Source organism: Coenobita brevimanus, chromosome 76 (assembly GCF_032717465.1).
Source record: "Coenobita brevimanus isolate Jiangsu-jjx chromosome 76, ASM3271746v2, whole genome shotgun sequence".
NCBI lineage: Eukaryota > Metazoa > Arthropoda > Malacostraca > Decapoda > Coenobitidae > Coenobita > Coenobita brevimanus.
In genome coordinates, this window is record NC_137029.1 from 22,214,125 (window position 1) to 22,240,048 (window position 25,924).

Genomic DNA, 25,924 nt, shown 5'->3' on the forward strand with positions numbered 1-25,924 from the left:
ACACTGTAGCTTTACATCTTTTCTCTTCCATTGAACTCCTACATGACCAGCACCATATCCTCGTATTAATTTCTTTTGATCGCTCAAAGATCGAGAGATGGAGGTTGTACTTCTAGTTAAAAAGAACAGAGTATAGGTATTTCTTGTTCAGAACTATTATTTTTTATTTTTTTAGTGTTGGTGGTGGTATAGAATATCAGTGAAAATTTTTTTATTGAAATTCAGTTGTCACCTGTTCGTAGAAATAAGTGGAATTTGAATTTGGGGTCATATGATCATCCATCATTCACTCCATTATATATTGCCTCTTTCCTACCAGTTATGATATATTCTGCATAACAGTAGTTTAAGTGACTTGAAATTCTCTACCTATGTATTCAACCATGTTCCTAGGATTCCCCTGCCCGAGGTGCGACGGGTCTGGATGTGGATGATGTTGTGACAGGCATCAACAGGCAAGCAGTGGTCAACGTGGACCAGTGGCACCAGCATCTCCTTGCCACTCTCACATCAGACCAGATTGGTTTCTGTGTCCCAGAGTCTGTTGTTCATACATACGATGAAACAATACACCATGGTGTGTGTAGTATGTTTTTCCCACTCAGTTATTTGTTATGTTACTTTATTTTACTTCCATAAAACTTGCATAAATATTCTAGATTAGAGCGGCATGAATAATATAATACATAAGGCTGTGTAAGGTCATCTCTAATTTCAATAATTGATTGGAGGAGTGACAATTCAGAGATTTATTGGAAAAGAATTTTGTACGGGAGATGCATATTTATATATGTTTCACTTTTCATATCTCTCTCTCTCTCTCTCTCTCTCTCTGTTGTACCCAGTACTAATTTATCACCTACCCATTTTCAGTAAAGCATTTTATGTAAATTTTTGGTTCTACCTCCCCCCTGGGGGTACGGGTTTTTTTCAAGAATACTCCCCCAGTATCCCTGCTTGTCGTAAAAGGCGACTAAAAGGGTTGGTGGAGGGTTAGTGCCCCTCCCCAGAAAACAGCTAACTAAAAAAACAAACAAGAAGCCTCGGACAAGGACTGACCAAACGATGACGGCCCAGGACTGGACAAAGGACTTGGTAATGGGTACATGGAATGTAAGAGGAGCGAATGATGAGGTGAAAGAGAGAGAGATTGTCCAGGTGCTTGAGGGTGCGAAAGTGGATGTATGTGGAATAACTGAAACAAAATGGAGAGGAGAAAGTGTGAGAGAATGGGAGCATGGATGGGGTATATGTGCAGGAGTAGGTGAGAATGAGAGGGCAAAGGAAGGAGTATGTATAGCTGTGAGTAAAAGATGGAAGAAGAGCATAAGACAGTGTGGATCAGTTGGGTCAAGGATTGTGTGGGTAAAGTTGAAAGTTGGAATACAAATGTGGGCGATTGTGTGTGTATGCGCCAACGCAAGATCGTGCTAGAAGAGTGAGAGAAGAGTTCTGGACAAATGTAGAAGTGTGCATGGAAAAGTTTGGAAGGAATGAGAGAGTGTTTTTGATCGGTGATATCAATGGTAAAGTTGGGAATGTGAAGGTGGATGGAATAGTTGGTGAGTGGGGTGTGCCTGCTGAAATAGATGAGACTGGGAGTGCGTTAGTGGACATTTGTGCTGGGAGGGGGTTGGTGATAGCCAATACCCTCTTCAGGCATAAAATGATCCACAGGTATACATGGCGAGTGATGAGAAGGGTGGGTGGTGAACTGAATGAAAGGAAGGCAATGATTGATTATGTGTGTGTGGATGAAAGGATGCAAAGATGTATAATGGATGCAAGAGCTTATAGAGGTTGGGGGAGTGGACTTTCTGACCACTACTTGGTGGTGGCCAGAATTAGGATTCAAGTAAGATGGAGGAATAGAAGAAGGGAAAGACGAGAGGAAGGAGTAGTTGCAAGGAGACTGGAAAGGTTACCAGAGGATGAGAAAAAGGCAGAGTATAAGAGAGAAGTGGAGGAACGATTGGGCAAATATGAATCGGAGCAGATGGGAGACGTGGAAGGTGTGCGTAGGATATTTACAGAAGGAATATGTGCAGCATGTGATGTGGTGTGTGGAAGGAAGAGAAGATGGAGGGGGGTGCAAGGAACAGCGTGGTGGACTCAAGAGGTGAGACAGGCTGTGGCACAAAAGAAGAAAGCATACAATGAATGGATGAGAAATAGAGGCATGGAAGAAGTTGAGAGGCGGAAGAGAGAGTTATATGTAGAAAGAAAGAGAGAGGTGAAAAGATTAGTAAGAGAGAGTAAGAAGAAAGTGGATGAGGAATTTGGAAGGAATTTGAGTGTAAAGTGGAGGGACTGTAAGAAAATGTTCTGGAAAGAGGTGAAAAGAGTAAGACAGGGTGGAAGTGAAGTTAGCAGGGGAGTGAAAGATAAAAATGGTAGATTACTAGTGGAAAAGGGAGAAAAAGTGAGCAGATGGAGAGAACACTTTAAGGAATTGTTGAACATAGAGGATGAAAGTAATGTGAGTATAAGTGGCTGGGGAATGGCTGGGAGAAGGAGGGAGATGAGAAGACAGGAAGAAATCAGTAGGAAAGAAGTTGTGGAAGCAATGAAGAAAGTTAAATCGGAGAAAGCCCCAGGAATTGATGGAGTGTGTGGTGAAATGCTGAAGCATGGGGGAGAGATAGTAGTGGAATGGATGTGGAAGATGTGCAGATTGGCCTGGGAGGAAGGTAGAGTCCCGGAGGATTGGAAGTCAGTTATAATTATTCCCTTGTACAAAGGAAAAGGGGAAAAAGAAGTGTGTGGTAATCATAGGGGCATTTGTCTTCTTAGTATAATAGGAAAAGTGTATGGTAGGATACATATTGACAGAGAAAGAACAGAGAAATTAGTTGAAGAACAGGGAGGCTTTAGGAAGGGAAGAGGTTGTGTAGATCAGATATTCATTCCTAGATCTTTAGTGAAAAAGTTTCTAGAGAAGGGAAAGAAGTTGTATGGGGCTTTCATGGATTTGAAGAAAGCATATGACAGGGTGGATAGACAAGGATTGTGGAAAGTGTTAAGAATATATGGAGTAGATGGGAAGTTGTTGAATGCTGTGAAGAGTATGTACAATGGTGCAAAGGCTGCTGTGCATGTGGATGGTGAACTAAGTGAATTTTTCTCTTTGAAAGTTGGGTTGAAACAGGGATGTGTCATGTCTCCATGGTTGTTCAGTCTGTACATGGATGGGGTAATAAAAGAGGTACAAGGTAGTGTAGTGGATGTTGGAGTGGCCCTGGTGAGAGAGGATAGTGTTTGGAAACTCCCTGTACCGTTGTTTGCAGATGATACTGTGTTGATGAGTGAAGACGAAGGGGAGCTGCAAGGCTTGGTGGATGAGTTTGGGAGAGTATATAAGAAACGGAATCTAAAGGTGAATGTAGGGAAGAGTAAAGTGATGGTCTTTGAGAGAGGTGAAGTCAGTGAATGTACAGCGAGGTTGGATGGTGAGGAATTGGAAAATGTGAGTACGTTTAAGTACAGTACTTGAGTAGTGTGATGAGTAAGGATGGAGGTTTGGAGGGTGAAGTGCTTGAAAGGGTACAGCAGGGAAGAAAGGTTGCTGGTTCTTTGGAAGCAGTGATAAGAAACAGGGAAGTGAACATGGAAGTGAAAAAGTTACTACATGACAGTATTGTGATACCAACTCTAACATAAGGAAGTGAAGCTTGGACGTTGTTGGAAGGACACAAGTCAAGAGTGAGAGCAGTGGAAATGAGTTATTTAAGAGGAGCCTGTGGAGTCACATGGAGAGACAGGCTGATGAATGAGGATATAAAGGAGCATTGTGGTGTGGATGTGGATGTGATAGGAAGTGTTATGAGGAACACACTGAGGTGGGTTGGCCATGTGGAGAGGATGGAGGGTGAAAGACTGACGAAGAGAGTGTATGTGAGTGAGGTGGAGGGGGGAAGAGGGAGGGGGAGGCCGAGGATGAGATGGAGGGATGGGGTGGAGAGGTATATGAGAGAGGGGGGTGTGAGTTGGGAGCAGGGCAGTGAAATGGCGGGGGACAGGGCGACTTGGAGGCGATTTGTTTGTGGCCACCCCAAACAGGATTGAGGCATCTGGCAATAGATAGATAGATAGAGATAGACGTCTTCCCATGGTGGCAGTGATATGACAAGGCAGTTCCACTGCCAGTTTATACAAATGTCCCTCAGCTTCCTTGTCTCCAGAAAAGAGGATGGAAGACTACGAGAGTAGGGTAACTTTAGTTTGCAGTTCATCGGGTTCACATTCCATTGAGCCAGGGACCACTGCAAGAACATTGCAAAGTTTAATATTGTAAGGAGACTAAAATTATGCACAATTTACACTTTGCTTTTGCTTGTTACCAGCTATAAACAAAGTCATGATTACGCCATTAATGTATTTTCCAACTCCCTGTAGTACTGTACTTTCATAGGGCACTTCGTGGGATTTACACCTTGCTGAATGTTTTTGTCACTATTACTGTGATTTAGTATGACATTTGAAAGAATATTTCAAGATATGTGTTAAGTTACTGAGTGTTTGTCATGAGAAACCTTTATGAGAGAATTAATACATGCCCAGTAACATATAATGGGGCATTATGAAATACCAGGGAAGAATAATAATGGACAATTGAAGAACATGTCTGAATTTGGCTCTCTTTTGTATTGTTTTTGTTCTATTCTTGGAAGAAACAGTTTATGGGCTTCTGGCCTTTGGTTCCTTCTTTCTTACATTAACCCGCCCTATCCTGACCGATTTTCCACCACTGACTTCCCCCAATCCCGACCAATTTTGGGAAAAAAAAATTTTTGGCTCAAACCTCCACTTTTGGTGAGAAACATCAAAAATTCATGGAGAAATCACTCACCTGAGGTTTAAAATACTCGATACAGCTAGCAGTACTCCTTACATTACTGGGTTTTCTATCAGGCTGGCTCTAAAGAAAACGAGTTCTATGGGAGGGTAATTATTCCACACCACTCATAAACGGTATTTATTTATTTTTTTTGGTACGAATTTATGTGTAGTACGAGAGTATATTGGTTTTCACACGGTAATATAGGCAGTATGAGCATTGTTTCACTCACTAACACATCAACATACCTGACCTTTTCTGGCAACATTACCTGATCATCATTTCTGACTGTTTCTTCCTCTAATGCTATGTAAACTTTGTCCTCCACATTGTCATCGATTGGGGAATCACTCTGGCCCTGAATGTCTTTATTGGCCAGGTCACTGGTAACAGGTGAATTACCGAGACAATGGTGTGCGAGGTGGGGGGAGGTCATGCGGGGTAAGGCATTGTCCCTGCCTGGCATCTTGTAGAGGAAGGTGTCCCATGTATATGTACCAAAAATCACACACGAAAATTGAAAATTGTGCAAATTATGAATCTTGCAATTGCGTGACGCACTTGTATGTCGATGAGACTAGCTGTGACAAAACGTTGCGATATACCCATACGTTGAAGGGACGCCTTGGGTTTAAAAAAAAAAAAAAAAAAAGGAGTTTGTACATTAGTCATCACCATTGTCATCATCATCTGGATCTCCTTTCCCTCCCTAGGACAGGGTGAGAAGTACCAGCATCCAGACAGCCAAGTTTGCCCAATCCAATGGGCCACACTTCCATTCACTCATCATTCAAGCCCCCGGAATCCCATCTCCATCTGATATGCTAGAAATTTTAACCATATTCTGTAGCTTCACATAAACGTATCCGATAGAGGCAGTCCAGACGCTGTCATGTTTAAAAGGGATGCCAAATTCCCAGATTGTGCACTTCTCACAGCATTTATCCAACCAGCTCGATCTCTTGTCAGTCCCCTAGCTGCACTGACTTCCATACCTCTCTTCCTCACACGCTCATCCACCATATCCCTCCACTTTCTCCTTGGCCTACTTCATGTTCTCCCTCCTTCAGATTTACTCAGATATACCTTTTTTACCACTCTATTGTTATCCATTTTCTCCACGTGACCTTACCAACTCAGTACATTCTCTTCTATTCTGATGCCCACGGACTTCCTCACTCTGCATCTTTCACGAATCACATTATTTCAGATCCTATCCACACCACAGATCTCCTCACTCTGCATCTTTCACGAATCACAGTATTTCGGATCGTATCCACTCTCTGCACTTCACATACATTCCTCAGCAGCCCCATCTCCACTGCTTTCACTCTTGACTTTTCATTTTCATGCCACACCATGGTCTCACATGCATATGTTGAAGTTGGCACTAACACTCCTTCGTGTAAGCCTCATGCAGCTGCAACATTCAAGCCTCTGTTTCTTATCAAGGCCTTCTTAGCACCAGCTACTTTCCTTCCTTGAGTCACTCTACTTTCCACTTCTTTTGCACAATTTCCTCTTTTTCTATCACTCTACCCAGGTATTTGAACCCTCTCACAAATTCCAGTCTCTTTCCATTCATTGTAACATAGCACTGGGAGTCACCGTCTCTCGATTACAATTGCTTTACTTTTTTCTGCGTTTGTACGTTAGTGATTCATAATATTCCAGTGGTGGTCTTAGGGAGGGGTGACTTTTCTTCCTTTTTGTCCCTCCCTCCTCCTTTTTTTTTTTTTAACCTTTGCAAGATTTTTTATTTATTTAGTGTTCTTAATGTGAAGGTGGATGGAGTAGTTGGAGAATGGGGTGTGCCTGCAGAAATGGACGAGATTGGCAGTGCTTTAGTGGACATTTGTGCAGCGAGGGGGTTGGTGATAGACAATACCCTCTTTAGACACAAAATGATCTACAGATATACGTGGCGAGTGATCAGAAGATTGGGTGGTGAACTGAATGAACAGAAGGCAGTGACTGATTATATACAGGTAACTCGCACGGAACACATGGCTTTCGTTCCTACCGTGCCGTGTTAGGTGCGAAATCGCGTATATTTAAACTACTCCATATTTTGCTCCCTAGACCCCCCAAATGTGTTGTTTTGCTGTTATCTGTCACTGGTAATCACTAGAAAGCACTTTAAGTGGTTAGAAGGTTTATTTAATGTTATAACTCACAAATACAGTACTCCAGAGCAAAACTTCAACACACAAATACTGTACATAAACACAAGGAAACATTCCGACGCCGATCATAGGTAATCATATAATTCAGGTTAACTGGTACCAGTGCTTTAACTTACAAGTACGTATCAGAACAGTACAGATTTAACTTAGAAGTGCAGTACTGTGATATCGAATGATTTCAGTACATAATCTGTTAAGAATGGCTGAAAAAAAAAAAATGTCATGAATACATTTTCACCTTTTTGATATATATTTATGGTAGTTTCGAGTTATTCTTTACGTTATCGTTGTGTCCATGCTTGGAAAAGGGAGCGAAAGAGTTGAATTTTCAGTCCTAAATGAGAAACCTGCACGTCCTCCAAGGCTAGACTCTGCCACGGGAGAATAAAGTGGAGGGTCAGTCCGATTAGCAATAAGGAAGTTGTGTCACAACTTCCAGCTCCCACACCAAGAGAATGGCTAAAAATAGAATCGTAATACAGTTTCAGAACTAACAATAAGTCTAATTATTACGAATACAGATACAAAGCAGAAATAAATACGTTTACAGACGGGGAAAACGTACTTCTTCTGTCATAACATGTTCATCTTTCTCTATCATTTTACGTTCATCTTTATCATTTTACCTTGTTATTTTCGCAATATATATTGCTGTCTCGTAAACAGGGTGGTTGTTTGTGTTTTGCAAGGGAGGAAAAAGATTGTATTTTCTGTCTGGGTCGAGATAATGGGTGTACCTATGCGTAGTTAGGCATGGCCACGAGCGAAAAAATCGTACACCCACTCATCACGATAGCAGGTGGTGAACTGACAGATGATACATGAGAGGGTGAAGTCAAGGTCAGTCTCATGTCCCAGATTTTCGTTCACTTCCCGAAAGTTTATTCACAGTTTTCTACAAGTTGCATTGCATCAAATGATCCAAACCATTACAGCAAACCTGAGCAAATAGGTAAAGATACCAAGACAAAAATGTATTTTTCTTTTATTATAAGTCTTTAATTCCCTACGTGTCAACAAGTAGGTTGGTGGAGGGTTAGTGTCACTCCCTGTAAAACAAATAACTCAAAGTCAAATGGCCACCCCTTACGGGATTATGGCGTCTGGCAGTAGATAGATAGATAGATAAGTCTTTAACGAACAAACAAAAAAGGCAATACAGTATTCTGACCCCGATCATGGGTAATCATATAAATCAGGTTAACTGGTTACAAGGCTTTATTTAATGCTTTAATTGCTTACAAGTACATACCAGAACAGTAAATATTTAACTTACAAATACATTACTGTAGAAAAGCCGTACAGTAAGAGTTTAACGAACAAACAAAAAAGGCAATATTCCGACGCCGATCATGGGTAATCATATAATTCGGGTTAACTGGTTACAATGCTTTATTTAATGATTTAACTTTATTTAAGTGCTTACAAGTACAGTACATACGAGAACAGTAAATATTTAACTTACAAATACTGTACAGTATTGTGGAAAAAACGAACAAATAAAAAAGGCAATATTCTGACGCCTATCAGGTGAACTGGTTATAAGACTTTATTTCTTGCTTTAACGTTATTTAATAGTACTTTAAGTTGCACATAAACTTACCAGAACAGTACAGTACTGTAAATATTTAACTTACAAATACTGTGCTACTGTACTCGGGAATGTCTCACTCACTGAATAATTTCTCGCCTAGATCGTCACGTACTCAAAACAAACCGCGCGCTGCGGTGACGTTCGAGGATTTGATATTTCAAAGGCCTCTCCTGCATTAATTTGTAGTTTTCATAATGTTTTTTTAATCTTACGTTGTCTTATATGTATCCCAGCCCTTACCGTGTATAATTGCGAGCGCGTTCCGTGAGATCGTGTTCCGTGTGAGTTACCTGTATGTGTGGATTATAGAATGAGAAGGTGTGAAATGGATGCAAGAGCATACAGAGGTTGGGGGAGTGGACTTTCCAACCACCACCTGGTGGTGAAGTCAAGGTTCAAATGAAATGGAGGTGTAAGAGAATTGAAGTAGTAGTCCATACAAGGAGGGCAGAAAGCTTGCAAGAGGGTGGAAGAAAGGTAGAATGTAAGAGAGAAGTGGAACAACTGGGTAAATATGATATGAAGCAGATGGGCGACGTGGAAAGTGTGTGCAGGATTTTCACAGAAGAAATCTGTGCAGCATGTGAAGCGGTGTGTGGGGTTGAAGAGAACATGAAAGGGGGTGCAAGGAACATCATGGTGGAATGAAGAGGTGAGACAGGCTGTGGCACAAAAGAAGAAAGCATATAGTGAGTGGATGTGAAACAGGGACATGGAGGAAGTTGAAAGATGGAAGAGAGAGTTATATGTCCCAGAGTGGGAAGTGAGGTCCGGATGATGATGATGATGATAATGATGCTGAGAGTAAGAAGAGAGAGAATGAGGAATTTGGAAGGAATTTGTGTGTAAAGTGGAGGGAATTTAAGAGAGTGTTTTGGAAAGAGGTAAAGAGAGTTAGTCCATCCACCCATCATCCAATCCTATGTCGCCTCATGAGGAGCATAGGAACCCGGGGCTAGGCATGTTGGTCCTGACATTTAAGATGATAGTGACCAGCCTCACTTATCCCTGAGTGGCATTATGTGAGCAATACATCCCAACCACCCTTTGGATATAAACCTACACAGGCTGAATCTGATTGGAGCACCTTAATTACCCACTAACCACCAGGTGCCATAATTTAGTTATATGGTTACCACCCAGCATAGTAAATGGTTTCCTGGTGTACAGGAAACTATTTGGCTTGTCACTCGGTGTAGAGTTACCCAAAAGCAGAAGGAAGAGGAACGAATGAAGGAAAGAAAGATTCAAGAGGGAGTGTAAAGTCCCCGTAGGAATAAGAAAAAGGAAAGATTGAAGAAAAGAAAGACAGAAGAGGAAGGATGGAAGAGATGAAAGGGCAGACACCCAAAGCAGCACTACATTGAGTGAGTGGATGGTGAGCACCCCCACCACAGGGTGATAACGAAGTACGAAGGGTGATTAGAAAGAAATGACAGTGAGTCCATAAACTTTTATTAGCATGAAGAACTATCAAACTATGACTCACATTCCTTCAAAGTACTCCCCTCCAACCTCTATGCAGCGTTCCATTCTCTTTCTCCACTTCATGAAGCAAGCGTGGTACTCTGAAGACGGTATACTTCGGAGTTCTGAATTGACGGTCCGTGCCAAGTCTTGGATGCGATGAAATTGCTTCCCAGCGATGGCAGATTTAATTTTTGGAAACAACCAAAAGTCACAGGGAGCCTGGTCTGGGGTGTTGGGTGGGTGGGGGAGCAGAGTTATACCTTGTTGTTCCAGGTACTGCATAGTGAGGCGAGCTTTGTGGGGTGCAGCATTGTCGTGGTGCAGCAAAAGGCGAGACCGACGGCGGGTTGGTGCGGTGTTGGCCTTGTGTTCCAAGACTTGTGGAAGGACCTGGTCTGTGTAGTACTGGGCTGTGATATTGGACTTTTCAGGCATCACATCCACGCATATTGGTCCTTCAGAATTGAAAAAGATGGTGAAAAGGCGCGTCCGGCTGCGAAATCCTTCCTTCAAAAGCTGAGGTCGAGGGTCTTCATCGCCCAACCACACCATGTTTGACTGCTTGTCACGGGTTGTGAAGAATGAAATCCAACACTCATCTCCAGTAGCAACATCTGAGAACCGTTTTGGACCATTTGGTTCAAATTCAGCAAACCAGACACGACAAATCCTCACCCGTTCAGCCTTTTGCTCATCAGTCAACAAATGGGGTATCCATCGACAACACTTCTTCCTCAGGTGTAATTGTTCATGCACGATGTCATATGCACTCCCATAACTGATATCAAGCTCCAAGGCTAAGAACCTAAGAGTTACAGTTGGATCCTCGTCAATGATGGACCGTGCACGGACAGTTGTTGCTTCGGTCACGGATGTCCGGGGGCGTCCAGAGCGTTGTTCATCTTTCAGTTCAGTTTTTCCTGCTGTGAAAGCACGAATCCAGCGGGAAACAGTTTCCAGGGAAGGAGTAGTGTCTGGATAAACTTGTAATAATTCCCCTCGAATCTCTGTTGCTTTCTTTCCCAGTTTCCACCTCGTAAAAATGTAGAACCTGCAGCCTTCTTTCGAGTAATCCATGTTTCTGGCCAGAGAGCAAAAACAAGAGTGAAGCATTCACTCACAACAATAAAACAAGAAAAGTCAGGCATACGGCGACAAGTTCAAACTCGTAAGGACAGGCAACTCTGCACTCTCCTTGCTCCCCTACCTCCCATCATTCAAGGTTTTCATGTTATAGCACGAACTGTCATTACTTTCTGATCACCCTTCGTAAGTCGGGGAGTGAAAGTTAAAAATGGTAGATTGCTAGTGGAGACGGGAGAAAAAGTGAGCAGATGGAGAGAACACTTTAAAGAATTGTTAAACATAGAGAATGAAAGTAATGCATGTATAAGAGACTGAGGAATGGCTGGGAGAAGGAGGGAGGCGAGAAGAGAGGAAGAAATCAGTAGGATGGAAGTAGTGGAAGTAAAGAAGGACATCAATATGGGGAAAGCCCCAGGAATTGATGGAGTGTGCGGTGAAATGCTGAAGCATGGGGGAGAGATAGTAGTAGAATGGATATGGAAGGAAGGTAGAGTCCAGAGGTATAATTACAGTATTCCCATGTACAAAGGAAAAGGGGAAAAAGGAGTGTGTGGGGGACATTTGTCTTCTTAGTGTAATAGGAAAAGTATATGGTAGGATAATTATTAACAGAGTTAGGGAAATAACAGAGGAATTAGTTGGAGAAGGATTTAAGAAGGGAAGAGGTTGTATAGATCAGATATTCATTCTTGGGTCTTTAGAGGAAAAGTTTCTAGAGAAGGGAAAGAAATTGTATGGAGAAAGCATATGACAGGGTGGATAGACAAGGAATGTGGAAAGCATTAAAAATATATGGAGTAAATGGAAAATTGTTGAATGCTGTGAAGAGTATGTATGAGGGTGCTAAGGTTGCAGTGCGTGTGGATAGTAAACCAAATGAATTTTTATGTGTGAATGTTGGATTGAAACAGGGATGTATCATGTCCTTATGGTTGTTCAATCAGTATATGGATGGGGTTATAAGAGAGGTACAAGGTAGGGCAGTGGATGTTGGAGTGGCCCTAATGAGAGAGGACACTGTTTGGAAACTCCCTGTATTGTTGTTTGCAGATGATACTGTGTTGTTAAGTGAAAACGAAGGGGAGCTGCAAGGCCTGGTGGATGAGTTTGGGAGAGTATGTAAGAAACGGAATCTATAGGTGAATGTATGGAAGAGTAAAGTTGTGGTCTTACGAGAGAAATGAAGCCACTGAATGTACAGTGAGGTTGGATGAGGATGAAATGGAAAATTTGAGTTCGTTTAAGTACTTGGGTAGTGTGATGAGTAAGGATGGAAGTTTAGAGGGCGAAGTGCAGAGAAGAAAGATTGCTGGTTCTGTGAAAGTAGTGATAAGGAACAGGGAAGTGAGCATGGAAGTAAAAAAGTTGCTGCATGACATTATTGTGATACCAATTCTAACATATGGAAGTGAAGCTTGGACCTTGTTAGAAGGACACAGTTCAAGAGTGAGAGCAGTGGAAATGAGTTACAGTATTTGGTAGGAGCATGTGGAGTTACATGGAGAGACAGACTGACAAATAAGGAAGTGAAGGAGCAATGTGGTGTGGATGTGGATGTGATCAAAAGCATTAGGAGAAATACATTGAGGTGCTTTGGCCATGTGGAGAGTATGGAGAGAGAGAGAGAGAGACTAATGAGGAGAGTGTATGTGAGTGAGGTGGAGGGGGTGAGAGGGAGAGGGAGGCAGAGGATGAGATGGAAGGTAGGAGTGGAGAGGTATATGAGAGAGGAGGGTGTGAGCTGGGAGCAGGGCAGTGAGATGGTGTCGAACAGGGCGACTTGGAGGTAATTTGTTTGTGGCCACCCCTTAAGGGATTGAGGCATCTGGCAATAGATAGATAGATAGATAGAATTATTCCATTTACTGATGTTTACTATAGCAGTCATATCATTACAATATAAAGCAAAAATTTTACTTGTAACCCAGTAATATGTTGGGAATAAAATTATTTATTAGCCATCATCAGTAATGAGATTGCATTGTTTATAAGATTTAAGCCCAGCACTTGCAAATGAATGATGGTAGGTGGGGGCGCTCACCAACCACTCACTTGATGTAGTGCTGCTCTTGGGTTCCTGCCGTTTCCTCTCTTTTTTCCTCCCTTCTTCTTCTGTCTTTCTTTCCTTCATTCTTTCATCTTCCTTCTGTTTATGGGTGACTGCACTGAGTGACAAGCCAAATGATTTCTTGTACACCAGGAAACCATTTACTTCGGTGGGTGGTAACCATATAACCAAATTATGGCGCCTGGTGGTTTAGTGGGTAATGAGGGCGCTCCAGTCAGATTGAGCAGGTGCAGGTTTATATCCAAGGGATGGTTGTGGTTTATTGCTCACGTAATGCCACTCAGGGATGAATGAGGCTGGTTACTCTCATCTTGAATGTCAGAACCACCCTGCCTAGTCCTGGGCTCCTGCGTTTCTCATGGGGCAACACTGGATTAGATGATGAATGAATGAATAAATGACTTGCAAATGAACCAGTACTTTATACATGTTCCCAAGCCTTCCAGGTGTTTGATTCCATATTTTTTACCATGATATTTAACGTAACTAATTACAGTAATCTGTGTTTCCAGTATTGGTTGAGTGCTTAAAAAGGTTACAGTAGTTTGACAGGAAATGTATTAAATTATTGACCCTATCTGCACTATTTTGGCCTGCATATTGTCTCTTGGTCGCCATTCTCTTGCAGATATGAGATGTTGGACATCAAAGTATTCATCATCATCATCATATCAGTACAGTAACAGAAATTTTCCCAGATCTGCTTCCAGGGGTTAGACCTGTTCATTTAAGATATATTTATTTACTTATTTTTCATAAATCTGTTTTTTGTTTATACCTTACATTGACAATACAGTATATTTACTATGGTATATACTGTATAGTGTGATGATTACATTGCTGTTCCAATTCAGCTTTTGAGGGTGCTGATGGATCAGTGCAATGCTGCAATGGAGACAGTGAAGCACACCTTTGTTTTGAGCTGAAGGAGAACCATGCACTGGATACAGGTGTGTCAGCAATGCAGCCATTCTCTTGCCTTCCTGCACGAATAGCTCTCAGTCTCAGGTGTGTAGATACATGTCATTGTTCTGTTTAAAATTATTGTACAGGATAATTCAGTATTTTTCCCAAATGCCATATGACTTGATTTCTCATAATGTATTTTGAGGTCCACATTTGCATGCAGAACCAGTCAAGAAAATGTGGCGAGAGTACATATTGGGGTGTGGATAAGGGAGAGTGTAAAAAGCCAGGAAACATGAGGCAAGGGAGTAGTGAGAAGCCTAGAGTTGATGCTGGATTGGACTTCCAGAAGTAGTGCCTGTGGAATTAGCCTCCCAGACCACCAAACATAGCTGAATAAGAAGGCTAATTTCAGTTTCTCTTATTAGTTTCAGTCTCTGACTTAGGTAATTGGCTCAGATACCTCATCACAATTCACAACTTCCATTATCGCACATGTATGAAGAAGCACATGACAATGGTTAAACTTGTTAGTAGGCAGTTTAACTGTCTTACAAGTGTGTGTGTGAAGAAAAAAAATAGTAATAATAATGTGCAGATGGTTATGCTTAAGGTGGAGGGAGGATTTAAGGGCTTGAATGGTGTGTGAATTGCTGTGTGACCTGCTTGGCTTGGCACACTGAATAGTTTTCACTTTCATGCTTGTTTATGAGAATTGGATGATTATGATAATGATGATCAAGTGCAGTTAGTCCTACTAGTTAAAAAAAAAAAAAAAAAAAAACAGAAGTCTGGGTAGAAGGAAAGAAAAGAGAGAAGGGGCAGAAGAGAGAAAAGAGAGGCAGAAAAAAGAATAGAAAGTAAGATAAGAGAGTAGTAGAAATAGTAGTAGATGAACCCAGTGGACTGCAGGAAACCAGCAGCCCACCATCTTCTTTTTGTGAAGTGGAGGGAAGTTGAGAGCTGGTTGTGCATCTGGGCAGGTCCTCCATTTGGGTGCTTCAGAAAGACATCACTCTCCATTGCCAAGAGGGAATGAAAAGGAAGAAAATGAAGTGAAGTGATGGAGGAGAGGAAGTGAGATGAAGTGTATTGGAAGGAATTGAGGTCTATTACAGGGAAATAAAGTGCATTGAAGAGAAAATGTGATGAACTGAAGTGGAGGGAGTTTGCATATATACATTGCCAAAAAACAAATTTTCCAAATACATGTCAACCACCTGGTTAACGAGAATATTACAAAACTGTAATAACCCATGCCTGTAGATAATGGGATTTCTATGGTTAATTGTAGGTGCCTTTGACCCCACCCAACAATTCTGTACCAGATGTGTCAGCATAGAAATACACTGAAAAATTGATGACATCCCAGTCTGGGGGGAAAATTACACATTTAAAGGTTGAGTAGTTGTTGTGCTACCTCAGTCTGTCCTATCAAGCAGACCCATCAATTGCAGGCAAGCAAGCACCCCTGCAGGACATTCCATGCTGTGAACTGATGTTCCCATGGTTGACAGCACCAAAGGGTTGAGGGAATTCCAGCACTGATACTTTCTGGAAAATTCTAGAATGAGCCTTCTTGTCAGGTTCCAGTACAGTTGGCTAATTCTGGCATATTGGATTTTGGTATTTAAGTCCAGTTCCAGATCTACCATTATCACTCAAATGAGGGTGTTTGACAAAAAACTTAGCCATTAAAGGAAGGAAAAAATAGTCATAAGGCCATTAGTGTTGTTGACTAAAACAAATTGTATGGCTGTTAAGATTGTTGACTGCTCAGCATTAAAAATAGTGGCCAAATAGAGCATTCCACCATTCTGGTTGAAATTAGGAATTTCAGCTTTGTACCTAATGCTAGCATAAGATTTAGGCACCGTTTTGTTCTTAGGAGCAGAGGGATGAAAGACCTGTCATCTATATTGGACTTTGTATAGACATTCCCTGACCCCATTCTTTTTCCGTATAAGCTATAGCAGTAACGGTTTCATCAACCTAGGGGAAGCTAATACGGTACTATGTTATGTTAAGTCTGTGTTGCATGGCTCTTGATAAATTTGAAATATAAGAAGTCAGAAATTTGTGCTCTTCAAGTCATCTCTTCAAAAATAAAGCTTAATTACTTGAATCTCCATTCCTCAGCACTGAATCTTGCATCAGCTCTGCTACCTGCCCAGCCAACACACATTGCTTGGCTCCCTCTCTCAGGAATGCCTCAAGACTTGTGCAGGTACATAGAAGAGGCAGGGATGGAGTGCGAAAGGATGATGTCTTGTATCTGGGACCCCCTGCTTACCTGTATCATACAGTCTCTTTCACAAATTTTATCCCTAAGTATGCTTTCCTTCCCAACCACTGGCCCAACACACTCGAAGTTTACTGTGATTATATGGTCAAATTCTCAGGTGCTCTTGCTGTGCTCAATATGGTGCCAGTTCTATATCTTGATGGCTATTGGATATTTGGGGTCATCATCGATCTTTTGTTTTCTTCACGGCTGGACCAGGTGACAAGAAGGATAATACATGTTACTGTTACCATTGTTGGGACCATATTGTTATTTCTGAACATTGCAGTTGGTGTTTGGAGTATTCTGTAATACTGTACATCCTGTATAAAATTATCAACATGCAATCTTATTCTTCAGATTGCTTCAGTATATTACTATTAGATTCCCAGTGAATATTTTATTAATACTGTAGTCTAGTCATCTAGCAAATGCTGTGGTACCAGTATATAGGAATTCAGTATGTTTCATTATTATATAATGAATACAGTCACCTCTCACATAACGCGCGATCAGAGAGCGCGGAAACAGTCATAGCACAGTCCTTTTTATTTTTAGTCCAAGATATGGTCAAAACGCGATTTTGACAAATATTACTCGGGTGGAGAAATTGCTGATTTCTTAAAAGAACGTACTGTGCTGCTATAATAGTGAAAACACAGCCTGAGACCAAAAATTATGGAATATTTAGTCATTACGCGAGACAACTGGTCAAAACACGGTAAAAAATAGACAAAACGTGGGCAGATCTAGTCATAGTGCGCGTTGCATCTGTCCGTGACGTATCCTCAGATCCTCCCTGCCTCTTGGCGGTTTGCCCAGAGCTTCCGTCCCTCTCCCGGTGATGACACGAGCTGCCTGGAAGCACTGTCTGACTCTCTTCTTCTTCATTTCTGCAACATTCGCAGCCTTTCCTCTAACTTTCGCTCTATTGAGCATCACCTCTCCTTCTCTAAACCTAACCTTCTTTTTCTAACTGAGACTCAGCTGTCCGAGGCAACTGACAGCAAACCCTTTTCTGTATCCTCCTACTTTCTCTATACTCATTTCAAAGCCAAAGGTGGATGTTGCATATATGTACGCAACAACCTATCTTGTTCTCGTATTCCTGAACTTGATTCTTCTGAATTCTCTACACTCTGGCTTTGGTTTTCCTGTCATTCCCTGACTAAATATATACTTATCTCCTAATTCTACTGATTGTCAAAAATTCTTTGACTATCTTACTTTTACGATGGAACACATTCTATCCATTTTTCCTTTCTCTGAAATCTCCATTCTAGGAGATTTCAATGTTCACCACCACCTTTGGCTTTCCTCTCCTTTCACTGATCCACCTGGTGAACTAGCCTACACCTTTTCTATCCTTAATGACCTAGATCAGCTTGTACAGCACCCTACCTGTATCCCTGACCGCCGTGGAGAGAACTCCAACATACTTGACCTCTTCCTTACTACTAATCCTTCTGCTTACACTGTTAATCTTTTCTCTCCGTTGGGCTCCTCCGATCACAACCTTATCACCTTAACCTGTCCTATCGCTCCAGTATGGCCTGTGGACCCTCCAAAGAAACGACGTCTGTGGCACTTTGGAGCTGCGGATTGGGAGGCCCTCAGGCAGTACTTCTTTGATTTTCCATGGAATGATTATTGCTTCCATGGCCAGGAGCCATCTGGGTGTGCCTTGTGTATTACAGAGGTTATTCTCTCAGGCATGGAAGCATACATTCCTTTCTCATATCCTCTGACTAATGCAAGAAAGCCTTGGTTTAATCACACTTGTTCTAATGCTGTCCGCAACAAGGAGAGGGCCTATAAAAGGTACCAGAGCCAACTCACCCCTGAATCACATCTTTTATATGTTTCTGCCTGGAATCGTGCTAAGTCTGTTCTTCGCTCTGCTAAGAATAATTTCATCCGTACAGTACTAAATGCTCTCAACTCCCCAACTCGAATTCTTTCCGCTCCTTCTGGCACCTTTCCAAAAATCTTTCTAACAACTTAACCTCATCATCCTTCCCTCCTCTTTTCTACTCTGATGGCTCTGTAGCTATTTCTTCTACTGATAAAGCAAATCTTTTCACTCAGACTTTCTCCTCCAATTCCACCTTAGACGATTCCGGTGCTGTTCCTCCATCACTTCCCCCCTTTGACTTCCTCATGGCTGACATTAAAATTTCTTCAGCTGATGTATTTTCTGCCATCACTGGCCTCAATACTAACAAGGCATATGGGCCTGATGGAGTCCCTCCTGTTGTTCTCAAGAACTGTGCTTCTGTCCTTACACCCTGCCTAGGCAAACTCTTTTGCTTTTGTCTGTCAACTTATACCTTACCTTCTTGCTGGAAGTTTGCTCTCATTCAGGAAGTCCCAAAGAAGGGTGACCATTCCCAATCCTCTAACTATCATCCAATTGCTTTAACATCCTGTATCTCAAAAGTTTTCGAGTCAGTTCTTAATAGGAAAATTTTAAAGCATCTTTCCTGTCACAACCTTCTTTCTGATTGTCAGTATGGGTTCTGTCAGGGACGCTCCACGGGCAATCTTCTCTCCTACCTTTCAGACTCCTGGTCATCCTCCTTTCTGGACTTTGGCGAAAGCTTTGCCATTACACTTGACATCTCAAAGGCTTTCGATCGAGTATGGCATAAATCTTTAATTTCCAAACTGCCCTCTTACGGTTTCAATCCTTCTATCTGTGCCTTCATCTCTAGCTTCCTTTCTGGTTATTCTATAGCCGCTGTTGTAGACGGCCATCGTTCTTCTCCTAGATCTATCAACAGTGGTGTTCCTCAGGGCTCTGTCCTATCACCAACTCTCTTCCTTTTATTCATCAATGACCTTCTAAGCTGTACATCTAACCCTATCCACTCATATGCTGATGACTCCACCCTTCACCTATCCATTCGGTTCCCGCAACATCCATCTCAGCAGTTACTTCAACAAACAAGGGACGAGGCTATGGCACACCTAATGTCTGACTTGGCTCGTATCTCTGACTGGGGTAAAAATAATCTGGTTGTTTTTAATGCATCAAAGACTCAGTTTTTACATCTATCAACCCGACAAAATACAGTAGAACCTCTCTCATTCAGACTATATGGGGGGAAGGGTTGTCCGAATTAGCAGATTGTCTGGACCATCAGGGTAATCTCCAGTTCATACCAAAAACTATCTACATATGGTATGTTTGTTAATTATTAACATATGTGGCATATGTCAACTCTACGTAACTGCAAAAGATGAAAGGATACTAAAATAACCAAACTACTCATGTACGATAGTTTTGTATTGCATAATTTACAGGTAAGGCATGACAAGAAACTAGCCTACATTTTGATTTGTAGTAAGTGACTAAGGCCCGTGTAGGCAAAAAAATAAATTAATTAATTAACTGTAATATTTGGAATAAAAATAAAACTTATGTAGGCAAAAAATACATTGTCATCTTTGGCATATTGATAACGCCCATATGGGCAAGAAGCTAATGTTTGATGTACAAGTAAAGCACATTTAAGTACAAAAAATAACCTACTGTAATCATTAAACACTGCAGAATATTCTGACCCATTTTTGTGTAAACAAATTCCTCCTTTTAACACTTTTATTCATTGCAGAAGCTACACTTGCATTAAGGGGCATGGTAAGGAGGATTAATTTTTGAAATACAGCGTAAAAATATAAATGGTTGGTGAACTAGTTGATGGAACGAATGCTAGCGTGTGTTTAAACAGGCGCCCATGTTGTGACCTAGCGTGATCTGAGACTAAACGAATGATGATCGCTTTCCGCGCCGATACTGAATATGACTTTAGAATTACTTTCAACATATTTTTGGAGCTTATTATTTTTAAATTTTGTCTGAATTAACAGAAATCCGGATTAAAGGGGTCCAGACCAAAGAGGTTCTATTGTATTCCGTAGGTGTACCCACTAATGTTCAGTAATATTCAGCTTAATCTTGCATCATCCTTGAACATGCTTGGGGTTTCATTTACTCGGGACTTATCTTGGAAAGATCATATTACATCTCTTGTAAAATCTGCTTCCGAGAGATTAGGTGTGCTAAGCCGCCTCCGTTCCTTCTTTACCCCTGCACAATTGTTGACTCTATACAGGGGTTTTATCCGCCCCTGTGTGGAGTACAACTCTCATGTGTGGAGAGGCTCCCCACATACAGCTCTTCTCAATAGGGTGGAGTCAAAGGCTTTTCGTCTCATTAACTCTCCTCCTCTTACTGACTCCCTTCAACCTCTGTCTCTTCGTCGCACTGTTGCATCTTTGTCTCTTTTCTATCGCTACTTCAATTGTCACTACTCCTCTGAACTGTCTGCATACATTCTTCCACCTCTACGACGGGTGCGTAGCACCCGTCTAGCAGCAAATTCTCATCCCTTTTCTGTCCAACTCTCTAATGCAAGAGTTAACCGTTACTCCCAGTCTTTCATTTATGCAACAGGTCAACTCTGGAACTGTCTCCCTCTGTCTGTATTTCCTGCTGCCTATGATCTCCAGTCTTTCAAATGCAGTGTGTCCAGGCATCTCGAAATGATCGGATCTTGAATTTGGCTCTCTCTTGTATTTTGTTTTTCTCTTGGAAGGAACAATAATTGCGGGCTCGCGGCCTTTGGTTCCTTCTTCCTCGTATAAAAAAAAGAAAGCCACATGTTATGCCGATTTTGCTAGGTACTAAAATCCATGTATGAGATTTGGTACTTATGGTAGTGCTAAGTACATCTGGTACGACTTAGAAAAAAAATGCCAACAAATTTTCTGTTAATGATCTGTGATGAGCATAATAAAATAGAAATAGGCTGTTCAACATTATTCAAAAAGTGGCATGAGCATCCATACAGGACGTGTCTTTACGAACCTTCAGTACGTATTAGACCTACACAGTACACATGACGCATTCAGTCATGAGTCTACTATGAATCCAGAAGAAAGTGCTTGGATTTACTAAAAAATGGGCAAGCCACAATATTCGCGGAAATTTAGAAAGGCGTGGGTAATAGACGAAAAGTACAAAAACAGGCTTCTCAAGTCCCTGGAGATGATAGAAATGGATTTTGTAAAATTTGCAAGTGTTCTTTGCAAAATTGTGCGACCTTAAGAAACACATAAACACAAACATAAGAAAGCTGCAGAGCCTTCTAGTAGAGTGCGACACAGTTCTCCCATTTAAGAAACTTGGTGAAGCAAAAAAGTGGAGAGAACTCTGGCCATGTTTGATCCATCGATTAATATTGACCCATTTTGCCAATATTGTGCAGAATAAACTGCTATAACTTGACTACAAAAATGTGAGGGGGGAGGAGTAATATTAGCGACTTGGAAAAGATTTGTTAGTGGCATTTCACAAACATTTGAAAATGTGAGTTGACAACCCTGATTCCTGTGCCACTCGAGTCAACCCTCTGCCTGCTCTCTGCCTCCACACGTGCTGTGTGTTAACTTTGCTCTTTTTTTTTTGGCCACCTGACCCAGCCTAACCACGCTGCGCTACCGTGACTCAGCAAGACAGCGGAAGAGTTTGGCCCAGGAGCAGAAGCTTGATGTGATCAAGCGGGAGGAGAGAGAAGAAAGTAATTGTGCCATCGCCAAAAAGTGTCAAATCAACAAGTCAACTATTTGTCTGATCCAGCGCTTGTCATGCTGGAAAGGTATCATGTACTGCAACCGACAGGAGAGGGAAGAAGTTCCAATGACTTTATAAACACACACAAACTTTTCAGTTCAAGTTGAGGAATCCTCCAGTGTTTGTGGGTACTGAAGTCATTTTTAGGTAGGTAAATGTCCTGGGAAAAATCCCGGAAAATTGCCCCAAAAGGTGAACTTAGGGTTGGCTTGGGTTCCATGAAACCCTTTAACATGTAAACATATGGCTGTATAATGCGGAATATTCATAAAGCAGGACCTGCCAAGAACAATATTCCCGCGTTATGTGAGAGATGACTGTACTGTACTTTAGCCATGCATTTTCATGATGTATTTACTTAATGTAATGAAAAAAAAAATATTTTATTAGATGTTCAGTAGTCTGAAAATGCATTTGTATACTTCTTAGTTCTGTTTATGATTTGCAGCTAGTGTTTGGAGACCCACTGTCCACCTCTTACGCAGCCTTGTAACTCCTACAGCATTTGAGAGGGAGTAAGATGGTACTGTACAGTACAGTACTTAGGTATCCTCTTATAGTTGTCCCAGTGAGATAAAAGAGCCACATTCTGGGTATACCCAGACCATTTATCACCCTAACCCAGTTTATCACATTTTAATATGAGAAATTGGTAGGATGATGATTAGGTAGTATTGTACAGGGTACATGTAATACATTGTCCTTTGCCATGTGTTGTAATTATGTAGTTGTATTGCTGAATGCTAGAGAGGGATGCCTTCATGCTGTGACACCAATATAGCTGTCCTTGTCTGCTAGTTAGCTTTACAAACTTCCTTCATCTCCCTCCCTATCCCCCAAAAGAAGGATGGTGGATTGTTAAATGTCGTTGTTGTTGTTGAGCAACCTCGGTTTGTCTGGCTGAGCAAACCTGTCAGCCAAGCCAAGCCAGTCTTCGAACATCAGAAACTTCACAAACGGCATCCCCCAAGGATCTGTTTTGTCCCCTACACTCTTTAACCTTTATATGCGCGACATACCCACACCCCACACACCACAGATACACATAGCTTCCTGTGCAGACGACATAACACTTACATGTACAGAAAACAACAAAATGCAAACATAACACTTACATGTACAGTAAACACCAAAATGCAAACACAGCCACACACATCCTCCAACCATTCCTCAACACAGTACACGAATGGTTCACAACAAACAGGCTCAAAATAGCCCCAGCCAAAAATGTACAGTGACCCATCTCACAAACTGGACAGCAGAACAGAGTCACATTCCACACGTCACCATAAATTTTTCAACACTCCCCTACCCAAGACACACACACACACGAACAGCCGGAGAGAGCAGACGTCCCAGTCATCGCTGCTAACTTTAAGTAGTTTCAGGAATTTTGTCTGTCCTGTCTCCTAAGGTCTTGATTTAAATTTAAAATAATGAAAGATAATTGACTTCCAAAAATGTAAAGATTTATTGGCTAGAGTATACATGAATGTTTGTAGGTTTTTTTCCGGTAACAGCTGTTTTGGTACTTTAACTAACATCAAACATGCCGAAAATGTAAACAATGAGGGACTGGAATTTCAAGGGTTTGATACAAATACCAATGTCATGGACCTGGTTAAAACATTAATTATGAGGATTAGTGAACTTGAAAAGAAAGTAGAGAATCTAGTGATAAAGGATGTGTCTGAAAATACGGAGACTACCATACAGAGTCTGATCCAGTCCAATGAGACAGCAAATGAAGAAATTAGAAATTTGAAGCGTGAAAATGTTGAATTGAGGAGGAAACTAGAAGAGAGTACTAATAAAACGGAGAAGGTGAGTAGTGTAGTAGAAGAACATAAAGCAAAGTGGGCACACGTAGAAGAAGAACAGAAAGAAGTGGTCAGCTTAAGAGAAATCATCCAGGAAGAAAGGGAAATGAACAAGAAAAAAATGGAAGAAAATGTAGTGAAAATACTGAAGAAAAAAGAGAAAATAGTGAGAGAAACTGTAGAAAGGAACAGATGTGTGGTAATATTTGGAAACAGGGAAGAGGAAGAAAAGGTTAGGTTCGTAAGACTCGAGAGAGACACGAACCTGGTGAGAGGAATATTAGGCAAGATTGACCCCGAAGGAGACAAGTGGGTAAAAGAAATTGAGGAAGTAAGGAGGATAGGGCCTTATAAGAAAGGGGAAACAAGACCAATGAGAGTCAAGTTTACATCAGAAAGTGTAATAAATGAGATACTTAAAGTGACCTGGAAATTAAGCAAAGAGGCAGGGATGGAAAATATTATAATAAGAAAAGATTTGAATGAAGAAGAAAGAGAAGTTTTAAAATCATTGAAGGAAGAAGTAAAGGAAAAAAATGATAAGAGGACAGAGGAAGAATGTAATACTTTTTTTTGGAGAGTAATGGATATGAAAGTAAGGAAGTGGTATTTAAGGAAATAGAAGTGAAGGAAACTAAGGGGGATGGCTGTGAAACATCAGAAGTTGAGGAAGTGGTACGGACAGAGAGTAGGAGAGAAGAGGGTATTAAAAACGTCAAAAATAATTTGAAGGTGATATATACTAATGTTGATGGTTTCATATCGACAAGGATTGAAATTAACGATTTCTTGAGAGAACATGAACCTGATGTCATGTGCTTTGTAGAGACCAAATTAAGAGAAGATACTGATGTTCATTTGGGAGATGGTAAATACAAACTGTGGAGAAAAGACAGAAAAGAAAAAACGGGAGGAGGAGTGATGATAGCAGTGAAGAACAACATAAATGTAAATACTGTGGAAATGAGAGAAGGCAGGGCTGAAATGATATATATGAAATTAGAAACTGGAGAGAATGTTGAGAGAGATATGGCGGTAGTGTATGTTCCCCCAAACACGAGAGCATGGAAGGATGACGAATACCATATGTTGAACTGGGAGGAATGGTACTCGGGAGGTGGCGAGGATTCATGGGGCGCTATGTTATTAAATATAATAATGAATAATGTGATGATGCAGTGGGTCAAAGAAGAGACACGGTTTCGAGGTGAGGACACACAAGCAAGGTTAGATTTACTGTTTACCAAAGAACCCGATGTAATAGAATCATTGAAATATCTCTGTCCTTTAGGAAAAAGTGATCATGTCGTCATTGAGCTGCAGATGTTAATAGGGAATGTCGGGCTAAGAGATGAGCTTCATAGACAGGGAAGATACAACTTTGGGAAAGCAAATTTTACAGGATTGAGAAACTTTTTTGAAAATGCGGATTGGAGAAAATTCAGAGAAACGAGAGATACAGAGGAAGTGGGATATCTTTCTAAACTTATATAATTTGGGAGTGGAAAAATTTGTACCAAGAGTAAGAGGGATAGAAAACAGGAAAAAGGAGTGGTTTAATAGAAGGTGTATGATAGCAAAAAAAGAGAGAGATAAGGCGTGGAACAATTAGAGAAAGAGAGGTAACAACAGAACAAAGGAAGAATATAAAAGAACAAGAAATGAATACACAAGAATACATAGAGAAGAAGAAAGGAATTTTGAAAAAGGTATAATGGACAAATGCAACGATGAACCCAAACCGTTTTATAGATTTGTTAATGGCAAACTGAAACAAAAGGAAGGAATCACCAAACTGAAAGTAGAAGGAGAGGTTTTTAAGGATGCGGCAATGCAAGCAGAAATAATGAACAAACGTTTCCAGTCAGTTTTCACTAAAGAAAAGGAGCTTGTGGAAGGGGAGGGAGTGATTAGAAATGTTCCGGTGATAAAAGATATAAAAGTGGAGGTACAGGAAATGTATAAATTACTGGAAACTCAAGATGTAAGGAAAGCCCCAGGACCTGATGAAATTTCTAATTGGGTACTGAAGGAA

General features: G+C 41.1%; 1 protein-coding gene across 2 annotated transcripts in view; it reads left to right on the forward strand.

The window, feature by feature from the left end:
• S2P (membrane-bound transcription factor site-2 protease) overlaps positions 1-16,900 on the forward strand; it is a 151,569-nt gene extending 134,669 nt beyond the window's left edge. For both annotated transcript variants that reach the window (XM_080279047.1, XM_080279048.1), the window contains exons 7-9: positions 394-577; positions 14,096-14,249; positions 16,287-16,900. In XM_080279047.1, the coding sequence (XP_080135173.1) occupies positions 394-577; positions 14,096-14,249; positions 16,287-16,743 (795 nt within the window). In that variant the 3' untranslated portion in view covers positions 16,744-16,900. The remainder of the gene's footprint in view (positions 1-393; positions 578-14,095; positions 14,250-16,286) is intronic.
• Positions 16,901-25,924: the final 9,024 nt, after the last annotated feature.